The sequence below is a fragment of the Sus scrofa genome, chromosome 11, assembly GCF_000003025.6.
Source record: "Sus scrofa isolate TJ Tabasco breed Duroc chromosome 11, Sscrofa11.1, whole genome shotgun sequence".
Lineage (NCBI taxonomy): Eukaryota > Metazoa > Chordata > Mammalia > Artiodactyla > Suidae > Sus > Sus scrofa.
The window spans coordinates 69,117,370-69,129,756 of record NC_010453.5 but is presented as its reverse complement, the minus strand read 5'-3'; the positions used below and the strand labels follow the sequence as shown (position 1 = coordinate 69,129,756).

At 38.3% G+C, this 12,387-nt stretch overlaps 1 protein-coding gene across 2 annotated transcripts in view; it reads right to left on the bottom strand.

Moving 5' to 3' along the window:
* PCCA (propionyl-CoA carboxylase alpha subunit) overlaps nt 1–12,387 on the bottom strand; it is a 365,509-nt gene that overhangs the window by 156,675 nt on the left and 196,447 nt on the right. For both annotated transcript variants that reach the window (XM_021065866.1, XM_021065867.1), the window contains one exon: nt 8,313–8,423. In XM_021065866.1, coding sequence (XP_020921525.1) covers nt 8,313–8,423 — 111 coding nt within the window. The remainder of the gene's footprint in view (nt 1–8,312; nt 8,424–12,387) is intronic.

Sequence of the window (12,387 nt, the reverse complement as noted above, 5' to 3'; positions counted from 1 at the left end):
CTGAAGCTACATGCCTACAGATCTCACTTCTAATACAAGGGTTTTAGACTCATGTTTATCAAACTGTATAATACAAACCACTTAGTAGTTGATGAAACCAGTTTAGTGGGTCAGACCAGCAAGGCAAGTTATGAGAGTACTTTAGGCAGGCTATTTTTCACCAATGTGTATATATCCCAAGTCATGCTATAAAATACATTTGTTCCAGTGGTTCACAAAGCAGTCACTAATCTAGACACATCCATACATCACCGAAGGAAAAAGGCAACATATATGGGAATCCTTACAACCACAAGATGCTGAATCAGTGTTTCGTTTGGCCTAATAAATTATTAGCTGCACTGACTCACACGACATTTAGAAAGGAGGCTCCCAAGTAAAATCAAACATCTCACAGGTAAACTGACATAATGCATCACAACTTTAACCTTTTTACTGATACTGGGACAGATTCTCAAATTTTACCAATGATTAATTCTCAAAAAACCCGTCTGCTAAAGACTTCACGACTTCTGCAATTCAATGAAATTTGTTCCTACAATTTTTTTTAAAGAATCTCAGGTAATTTTAATAGACAAGTGCTGCAAAGATCAGCTCCTCCATTCTCCATGCAGCGCAGCTGGCTCTCCTACAGCCCTGTTACACAGATGGTAATATCTGACCTACAGAACTCCTCCGATACAAGAAACTGAAAAACTATTTTGAGGATTTCTAAATCATTAGCAGTGGCTTCTCATACTGAGTCAGATTTATTCTTTGTGACTTCCACCCATTGAATGACTTTTCCAATTTAAGTGACACCAAGTAATTCTATTCCCTCCTACATCTGTACATCACCAACCTAGACTGCAGTCCGGCATCATAACGCTCATTAAATAAAGCAATTGTTATCTCCTGACCGTTCTTGGGGCACTCTGACCAAGAGAAAAAGGGGATACTCAAGTCTAAAAAGGCAATGAGAGTCTTTCACAACCAAGGGGATCTTACCCTTTATATTATACTTTTTAGATGCAGGGGCTTCACAACATGTTTTAATACATGGAAGCCTATTTGCCTCTACATTTCATCATCTTCTTATCTGTTCTTGGAAATCTATGATTACATAAAAACTTTTAAAATCACTTATGTAGTGAGTCTTGTGAGTCTAGCCAGAATTATATAAAACCTGTGTATTAACTTGGGAAAGCTTGGAGTTCCCGTTGTGGCTCAGCGGAAACCAATCTAACTAAGTATCCATGAGGGAATAGGTTCGACCCCTGGCCTTGCTCAGTGGGTTAAGGATTCAGCGTTGCCATGAACTGTGGTGTAGGTCACAGACGCGGCTCAGATCTGGTGTTGCTATGGCTGGAACCTCCATATACCGTTGAGTGTGGCCCTAAAAAGACAAAAGACCAAAAAAAAAAAAAAAAAATTGTGGGAAAGCTTGTTACTCATATACTACTGAATCCCCTAAACAGTAACAGTAACGGATTTTTTTTCCCACATGTTCAGATTGTGTTTCTTGTTCCTTGACAAGATTTTTCAGCTGTCTTCATATAGGTTCTATGTCTTCTCTATTAAATTTTTCACTACAGTCTAACAAAATACTATGGCTAATGTGAATAGATTTGTTTTTTTTCCCATTTTCAGTTCAAGCTGACTTTCATTCAAACAGTCACTGACTTGGCCTACTTTCCTTTTTGAAAAGGAACGACAAATTCCACCTTGCCAAATTTGCTCATTAGACCTAGTTTTTGTAGGATTTTCTGTGCTTTCTAAGAATACGATCATACCAGGGGGGGGAAAAAAAAAAGGACTTTTGTCTCTTCTTTTAAAAATATTTAGGAGTTCCCATCACAGCTCAGCAATAACAAACCTGACTAGCATCCATGCAGATGCGGGTTCAATCCCTGGCCTTGCTCAGTGGGTTAAGGATCTGGTGTTGCCACGGGCTGTGGCTGTGGCGTAGGCCAGCAGTTGCCGTTCAGATTCAACCCCTGGCCTGGGAACTTTCATGTACTGCAGGTTCGGCCCTAAAAAACAAGAAAAAAATAATTTAGACCAATTACTTCCTTTTTTTAATCCTCCAAAACAATGCTTAATAATAATACTAATTGTATAGTAGAACTCATTTTGTTCCTAATTTTAAGGGAAATGATTTCAGCACTTTATCATGTAAAATGATGTTTTTTAATTAGTTTTCAATAACTAGGCTTTTATCAAATATAATCAGTCTGCTTTTATTATTGCTTTATTTGAAATACCTTATTAAAAAAGAATTTCATTAGAAATTAAAAACAAAGCCTGAAGCTCTAAATGATGTCTATATTCTCACTCCAGTGGGCACTGGAGGTCAAACCTGTCAATGCACTTTTGTGATGAGCCTCGGTAAACCTCATACTATTACCCACCCTCACTTGCATGGCCCAGTTTTTAAGAAGCCTGATCTGTGTTCTCCTAGGTGGTTTTAGTCCTACATATTAGTCTATTGGGGGTCGGGGGCAGCACATCCGTGGCATGCAAAAGTTTCCAGGCCACGGATCGAACCCAAGCCACAGCAGTGATGACACTGGATTCTCAACCTGCTGAGCCACCAAGGAACTCTATTTTTAATCCTCATTTTGTTCCCTTTACATGTAGCATGGCATGAAACACTCCTGACAGACATCTGGATCCTGAGCCAGGCACGTGCTCTCGCGAGGGATGCGGCTGTGTTGGCTGTTGGCTTCTTGGGTGGGGTGCCTGTTGAGATCATTTCGTTGGGAGATCTTCGGGTAATCTCTCTAAGGGCTGGTTAGACTTCTCAGAGAAGGTTATTCTGCTCTTGCGCCTGTTACTGTCTGGCTGCTGGGGCTCTGGGAACCAAGTGCAGAACCAGGCTGGGGACAGGTGTCACCACATTCAGTGTGGCCACACTCACTTGCTCTCTCCCCAGCTCTGTCTGGTGTTTCCTCAGTACAGAGACTAGTTCGTTCTCTACAGGGAAGAACCTCGAAGCAACTGCCAAGGTGGAGAACACAATGTCACTGTGTTTTGAAAAGGGAGGTAAAGGATATGGAGAAAAATATTCCAGAGATTTTAGATCACTATTCCCACTTTTGGGAATGTTCCAACTTACTGGAATTAGTAATTACTGAGATTTCTGAAGGGTTCCACAGTGACAATGAGTTACTTCTGAGTATTTCACATTGTCAGTTTAGGAATCAACATTTTTTAAGTTGCTAAGTCAATTAAAGGATCACCTTTCAGATTCTCATTTTCCAAAATTCTATCACCTCGCTTTTTCCTTGTGGGCCTGTGTCTCTGAAACACTCAATTCCGTGAGTTTTGGGGTGAGGAAAAATGTGCATATTTAAACTACCACCTTTACCACAACTGGTTAAAGTAGTTTCTTCAGTAATTTCCTCAAAAAGGGTATATATGATGATACATTTCTGAATTTTTATTTTAAAACGTCTTTTTCATATTGACAATGCAGGTCATCTTAGCTGGGTATAGTACTCTTGGAGAAAGGTCCTTCCTATATAGCAGACATTTAAAGTTTTTCTTTTTTCTTTTTAAAAAATTTTTATTTATTTATTTATTTATTTATTTATTTATTTGGCAAGACTTTAGCATGCGGAAGTTCCTAGGCTGGGGCTGAACCCATGCCACCGCAGTGACCCAAGCCACAGCAGTGACAATGCCAGATCCTTAACCAACTGTGCCACCAGTGAACTCCTAAAGGTTTTCTAATCTCCAGTTTATAGAGTCTAAAGGTGATTTCATTTTACATTCTTCACACATAATTTTTTTCTTTCTAGAAGCATTAAAAAGTTTTTTGTTCTTGATATGCCTAGAATGGCTACATTTCTTCATTAATCCTCTCTGAAACTCAGTGAGTCTTTCCAATAACATCTGAAGGTTTTCTTAAGCACAGTAGGGGGAAAAAAAAAAAAAAAAAAAACCCTCTACTATTTCTTTTAAAAATAGCATTTCATTGTCTCTTTTATTTTCATGAAATTCCTATTCTTTTACATATAAAACCTCTTGGCTCTTCTCTCCACATCTCTCATCATTTCCTGTATTTCATTCTCTCTCCCTTTTTGCTACATATTTTGAGATGTGGATTGATTCCTTGGGTCACTACAATTTGGTTCTTAGCAGTAATCATCCTTTTACTTTTCTGAAATATTGTCTTTATTTCTAAAACTCCCAGTTTTTAGTTCTCCTCTAATTTAATACCTGTAAGTGTTCTTATTATTTTTCAGACTATTTGCCTCCCAAACTTGCAGGTCTAAAATTGAGTACCGCCTGTCCTCAGGTATTCTTCTTGGTCTTCCTCCCTTGATGGGTAATCCTCTTCCTTTGTACGCAAATGGTTCAGTTTGCTCTCAAAAGTCAGGCCAAAGTGTTAAGACAGTGGCTTGCTGGTAAATGTTTAACAACCAACTGGGGTGTGGAGGAAGGAGAAGTGCCCCAGTGTGCAGCAGTTGCCAATTTCCTTATGGTAAACACTTTCTCCAAGGCTGATTTCAAACTACAAACATCATATCAAAGAAGATGGATTAGGAAGAGGCCCTCCTGAGGCAGCACCTAGGGAATGGAGTCTTGGGCGGGTGTCTAGTCTATGCCACCTCGTCCTTGAAGTCATCCTTGATTCCCCAAATCAGAACTGGTTTCTTTTTTCTGTTTTCAAGGCACTTTGCTTATTTTCACCTTTGCATTTATTTTATTCTTCCTGTAGTATAGTTAGTGCTTTACATGATTTATTTCCTAGTGATATAACCTTCCCAAGGACAGGGAAAACAGATTATTTGTTGTTGATTTTCGTCTAGAGCCTACACCAACTATTTGTTGAATGACTTTAACGACTGAATTCTTAAAGGCAACACTTCAGTCGTGTATTATAGTGCCACTTTGAAAGGTATGGAGATACTCGAATAAACTCAGAGAAAAAAAAAAAAAGAAAGAAAGATGTATGATTAACGGTGAGTTTCCTGTATTACATCACAGTTTTCTAAAAATTCTGCAACTTTTCTAAAGAGAAAGATAATTCTAATAGTTTTTTTTCTTTTTTTCTTTTTTTTTTTTTAATTTTCCCAAATAGTTTTTTTTTCTGATGGGGCTGGTGGTTCAAGTGCAGCAAGGCAGCAGAGAAATAAGTCTAAAATGTTCACTCTAGACTAATTAGTGAGAATGAACTTTAATGACTGAATGGATGACATTAACGACTGAATTTTTAAAGGCAACACTTCAGTCATGTATTACAGAACCACTCCAAAAGATATGGAGATACTTGATTAAATTAGAAGAAATACTAGCTCTTAAAATATCTTCTTCATTTTCCTCTTTTTTGAAACCAAGGTATCTACTTCTCTAGTTTCTATTTATTTTTCAGAATCAGAGGAAAATACCTTCTCAACATCAGCATCTAGAAAAGCTGACATGAAGAACAAATTCTTGTGTATTCTATTCTTAAATCTTCAACTGTGTCTAGGAGCCTTTAGTAACACTTTCCTGGTCTCCAAATAAACTTGGGATAATAAACATATATGCCGAAAAAATTTAATGCTGTAATAAAAACAGGCACTTGCTTGTGAACAGTGCTTGGATAGCTGGACAGATGGGAAGCAGATGGGTAATCCCAAAGGGGCAAAATGACCCAGCCTCAACATATGGATAAAATCCTGGATTAACTTCAGTTGCCACTTCCTGCTGTCTCTTTCAGGCACATATATCAAACAATCAAAGATGATACAATTTAATACATCTAAGACCTGCTCTGGGGAAAAATTGGGAAGGAGAAATAGAATCATCTGAAGAAGAGGAACAAGAGCTAGAGGCCATTCAGAGAAGAAGGAACTGCCATGAAAATAATATGAAGGAGTAAAATAAGCCATAGACATTAAGAAGGGCAAATATAGGTGTGTGCTGTTAACGTCCTTATGGGTAATCTGACAAGAGAAAAGCACACTCTGAAAACTTTTGTAACTTATGAATTTGAACCAGAGCACAACGGAATGAGTACCAACACAGAAGTTGGAAACTACCTCCAACTTCTGACCTTATGACATTACTGGTCACTTAGCAGTCTCTGGGGTTTGGGTTCCTCACATGTAAAATGAAGGCTGAGATCAAAAATTATGAAAGGCCCTTCTAACAGTTTATGACAATTTCAAAATTGTTACGCAAAAGCATAAGAAAGAAAAATACAGTGTCTGGGCTGACAATTCCCTGCCAAAAAAGAAATGTAAGATATTACGTTTCTTACAGCAAACTGCAGTTCTAGGTTTTAAGAAAATTTCTGGGGAGTTCCCGTCATGGCTCAGTGGTTAACAAATCCGACTAGGAACCATGAGGTTGCGGGTTTGATCCCTGGCCTTGCTCAGTGTGTTAAGGACCCGGTGTTGCTGTGAGCTGTGGTGTGGGTCGCAGATGTGGCTCCGATCCCACATGGCTGTGGCTCTGGCGTAGAATGGAGAACATTCTCAATTGCTGCTAAATGTACACCTCAGAATAACCAACTCCGATTAGAAAATGCTCCATTTTCTTCTCCATGGTTGTGGACTATAGCACCGAATGTGCGTAAACACACATATAAATGCAAGTGCATAGATATAAATACCCATGCACACATGCAGTATGTTTGTTCTAAAGGTTCCCTTAAGGAGTTCCCATCGTGGCTCAGTGGAAACGAGTCTGACTAGGAATGACGAAGTTGCGGGTTCGCTCCCTGGCCCTGCTCAGTGGGTTGAGGGTCCAGCGTTGCCGTGAGCTGGGGTGTAAGTCTCAGACGTGGCTCGGATCCCACGTTGCTGTGGCTCTGGCACAGGCCAGTAGCTGTAGCTCGAATTAGACCCCTAGCCTGGGAACCTCCATATGCCATGGGTGTAGCCCTAAAAAGCAAAAAAATTTAAAAAATAAAGGTTCCCTTAGGTTTTAACCTGTTGCCTCCTTCTACCTGTTTCATGTCATATCACCTGCATGGACATGTCGGTCAAGCAGGCATAAAGCATATGGAAATTTGGAGTCCACCTCACAACTGACCCGAACTTTTCATTAAAACTTCACAAAGGACAAGAAGCTAAAATGTTAGGAGCAAAATAAGCAAATTTGAACATGAACAGTGAATTAAAAACAGTCAAGGTTCTCATCCATACTGTGGACAAGGTTCTTGTCATAAATTCAACAAATACGTATTTCATGTCCGTTTCAGTGGCTAGAGATACAATAAAGAGCAATAACATAAGAGGTTCCTGGCTTCATGAAACCAACACATATTAATGAAATAATGACACGAGTAGAAAATGGAAATCATGCTAAGGTTGTAAATCTATGCTTCTAAAAATTCAAAAGTTCAGCAAAAAGAACCCAAGGATTCCTTGGTCTTTAAGTTCTAAAGTAAAACACACTCTTCATTTTTCTTGATACTAATGAGAAAGCTGTGTAACATTAAAGTTTTGAAAGAGCAAAACAATAATCTCCAGTTAGTCTTATGAAAACCCTGTTGTTATAAATTCTGAGGAAAGAAGTTACTTTGTAAACATATTTAACAGCTCAACTATATGAAGCTGACCTGACTGTATACGCAGCTCCTAAAACGGTGGAGTCATTTGATATGCTACGATATTTTAAACGGACATAGAGAACACTCAAAATTTCTGAGAAAAGATCTAATCTCCCTGTCCCCAAGTTCATCAGAAACATATGTAAAGACTTCTGGCTCTCACCTGAATAACACGTCTGATAAGGTGTGTCCAAGGCCTGTCAGTGTGTTAAAACCATGTTGACTCAATGCTCATTCAAGAGTTTTCCCTGTCTCTCACTTCATGAACAATTTTCTACTGCCTGGAAACACTCACTGATAACTCTGCAGTGCTAAGTTTCACATTCCACTCATTACTTTAGTCAAAACTCATTTTTTTTTTCAGAATAAAAACCATCATCTTCTTAGACATCTTCATTTTCCTTAATAGGAACAGCACCTAGAAGTCTGAAATTTTCAGTGATAATTTTCTTACGGATACAGTTTTAATATTAAAGATGAGTTCCTGCATATAATCATATCAGCAGGGAATACAAATCTGAATGGACTTTCGGAAACACAACATTCCAAATACTGGTGGAATTCCTTACTCAACAAAATTACAGATTATTATACATTCATGAGTCACTCATGAATACTCAAAATCATAAATGTCAACAGTCTAGGATACTCTAAGTATATTAATAAGTCAAGTATAACATGGGCCAAAGGCCTTGATTTCGACATAGAATAAATTATACATTGTAATAAAGTATAAAAAACTAATAACTTCAGCATATACCAAAATACTTCAATACATACAAACCTTTAAAGCCATCAGGATACACATCGGAAAGAAATTTAGTGTTGATGTCTCCTTCTACGAAGCGCGAGTTGATTATCACCTCCCGAAGCAATGCAATATTATGTGTAACACCTAAAAATAAAAGAAGAACAGACTGAAATGAAGAACAATGAGTCAGTTGAAAATCTAATTCTTAGGGTCAGGGGAAATTCATCATTAGTGTTCCCGGAACTCGCAAAAACCACGCAGGATTACTTCAAGTCAGGAACGACAAAAAATTCTCTGAACTTGAGCAGCAATGAAACACTAAAAGTACACTTAAGAAGCCTGTGATTGCCAAGCCAACTCAATGGAAAGTCCATGACTTTCGATCAAGTGTCAAAGTACTAGATATGCATTTGGGAAAAAAAGGGAATGAATCTCAACCCTAACTCACATGATATGTAAAATTGCCTCAAATTAGGTCACAAGTCTAAAACTGTAAGACTTATAGAAGAAATTCAGGAGAAAAATGTTACTTTAAGGTAAGCAATGTACTGTTAGATTGTACATTAAACCCATGAACCATAAAAAGAATATTAACAAATATCCATCAACATTTTAAAGTCTGCTCTTCAGGAGTTCCTGTTGTGGCTCAGTGGAAATGAATCCGACTAAGACCCATGAGGTTGTGGGCTCGATCCCTGGCCTTGTTCAGTGGGTTAAAGATCCGGCGTTGCCATGAGCTGTGATGTAGGTCGCAGATTCGGCTCAGATCTGGCGTTGCTGTGGCTGTGGTGTAAGCCAGCGACTACAGCTCCAATTCAACCTCTAGCCTCGGAAACTCCATATGCCACAGGTGCAGCCCTAAAAAACAAAAAAAAACTATATACAAAAAAAAAAAAAAAGAATAAAGTCTGCTCTTCAAAGGATATGGTAAAGAAAAAGAAATGGCAAGCTACAGACTGAGAGGAAATATTCACAACACATATATCAAATAAAGAGCATCTATCTGGAATATGTAAAGAATGCTTACAATATAATAATAAGATGACAGACAAACCAGGTGAAAAAAAGGCAAAAGGAGACATTTCACAAAATATATACAAATGGCCAGTAAGCACAGGAGATGTTCAATATCACTGTCAAAAAAATGCAGTGAGATGTGTCCAAACACCAATTTGAGCGGCTGAAGGTCAAAAGACAGATAATACTAAGTGTTGGTGAGAATGTGGAACAAATGAAGCTGTCACAAACTGTTGGGGGGAAGGGGGATAAGTTGGTACATTTTCTAGTTTATTTCCACTTTGGAAATGCTTGGCAGTTTCTTTAAAAGTTAAACATATACTCACCATGTGACTCAGACCATTCACTCCTAAGTATTTACCCAAGTTAAACTAAAAACATACGCCTATACACTTATACACAAAGGTAATATCTTTATTTGCAGTCAAAAGCTGGAAATATCCATCAACAGTGAGTGGATTGACAAGATGTGGCTTGCCCATACAATGGAATTCTACTTAGCAATAAAAAGGAGTCCCTAATACACACATAAGGATACATCTCAAAATCATTATGCTCAATTAAAAGAAACAAAACCAAAAATAATGCATACAAAATGCAGCCTATAGAAAGCAGATCACGTGGTTGTACTGGGACAGGGGTGGACAGAGGCTGGATTGCAAAGGCCCGGAGAAAACTTTCGGAGGTGACAGCAGTGTTCACTATCTGGATGGTATCAATGGCCTCACAGGTGAATACATACGTCAAAACTCACCAAAATGAATACTTTAAACCGGAGATTGTTACATGTCAAATATACTTCAAAATAAGTAGAGAAGGAGGAGGGGGAGGGGAAGAGAAAGGAGGAAGACAAAGAGGATAAAAAAGACGCTTATGATCAGGTAGGAAAACTTAAGCCTGGTGCACAATGACTACTCCCGGGGTAAAGTCGAAAAAAGCCACTACCACAAGAGGGATATAAAGGGTATTAGGAGAAGATATATCAAGAGCTTATGAAGGGAGGAGATTACAAAGACAGAAGTTGTACAACAAGCTAAGCCTTAGCACAGACCTACCTCCCTAACTTCTACTTTCATATTCTGTAAGAAAGCAGCTCCACAAACCTAAGCTTACACCTATCTGGAGGGTGTTCCTATCGTGTAAGGCAAAGATAAGCACACTATGGCCTGCACATCAAATCCAGCCTACCACCTACTTTTGTAAATAAAGTTTTATGGAAACACAGCATTGTTTATATATGGTTGTCTTCATGCCACAGCAGTAGAGCTGAGTGGTTGCAACAGAGACTTTGTGACCTACAAAGTCTAAGATTTACCAAGAGTTTGCCCATATCTGCTATGAAGTTTCAACAATGTTGAATTCTGAGCAAATTAATCCAAATTAATCTATATCCATCAACATTTTATCTACACCTACTATGCATGCAGCAGTTAGATGTCACAGGAAGGAAAATGAAAACAAACAGTATGGGACGTGTTTTGGGGGAACTTTCAGGAACAAGTTACAGAACAAGAAAATTACAAGGGAAAAAGAGACAAAAATAAGAAAATTGTGTTGGAGTTCCCTTGTAGCACAGTGGGTTAAAAATCTGGCATTGTTACTGCAGGGGCTCAGGTTGATTCCTAGCCCAGCAACTTCCACATGCCACAGGCATGGCAAAAAAAAAAAAAGAAAATCATGATCCAAAGAGACTGACTCATTTATCTAATATTTAGTACAATATAAACTACAAAAGTAATAATACGTAAAACAATTTTTTAAAATACAGAAGTGTATTGTGACAGACTAGAGGTTTCCCTTCATATTTGCTTTTCATTTTTTCCCCAGTAAAATCTTAGCTGAACAAAAGCCCACCCAGACACAGACTCCATTTCCCACCTGTCTTACAGCTAGACATGACAAACTACTTTCTAGACAAATGACTCTAAGTTAAAGCAATGTAGCAACTCTAGCCTCACCTACATGAAAAAAAGGAACTGCTCCAACTTCCTTTCCCTCTTTGTTCCCATGGGCTTCTAGACGTGGCAGGAGCGCAGCTTTGCCAGTGAAGAGGAAGGAGAACACCAAGGTGTGGGGGTGGGAGGAGGGGAGAGACCTGGGTGTGTGTATCTCCTGGAATGACCACAGAACACTAACTTGCCCATCAGCACAGACCAGCCAGACCACGAAATGAGAAGGAAATAAGTTTCTATCTTATTTAGACCACTGGATTTAAGAATCTTTGTTTAGCAGGTTACCCTGTACCCTGACATGTACAGATGGGGGAGAAGGTCCTACTTTTCAATATGACTTCCTATCTCCGACAATGATAACCACTTACAGGCATTTCTCGACGCATCTTTTTGTAGTGGACCATATCAGCAACCATATGAAAAATTCTGAGCACCTCTCTTCCTGATTCAGAAGATATTACCTGTCTAAAAGGTGACAAAAGGCAATTTTCTGTCTATTCTAACCACTTTAAACATTTAGATAAAGTTGTAAAATTCAAATTTTAATGCTATTCCTTTAGCTACACAAATATTCCATGGAAGAAGTAAACCTGTGTAGACAATGATCTAATAGATATCTTTTATAACAACTGCCAAGGAGAAATGCAGAGTTATCCCAATTTTGCTTTGTGGCTAATGACTTAGCCCATACTCAATTACAAATGTTTTGAATGGCACTTGTAATTATGTATATTTCTATGAGGAAGTTTTGAAAGGTATAAGAAACTTCTGATATTACCAATATATCTAATAAATCATTGCAAAATCATTTGATAAACAAAAATGAAGAGCAAATTAATTAAAAGCAAAGTGTTAAGAGGCTTAGAAAGACCAACTAAGTAGGCAAGAATTTAAAATAGAAGTCTCCCTGGGAGAGTTCAGGCTACAGAAAAGAAATGAACCCCTTTGTCATATGTTTTACAAACAGAAAAAATGAAATCACTTTTGAAGAAGAAAAGTTATGGATTGCCAGAGAGGTTTACAAGCATAGGAAATGACAAATGTGGCGTTCCAGGGTGAGGAAAGTATTTGTGACTTACACAAATTTTCCTGGCTGGGAAAGAAAAGAGAGAAAGATGTAGAAGGACACAGGGGTGGGT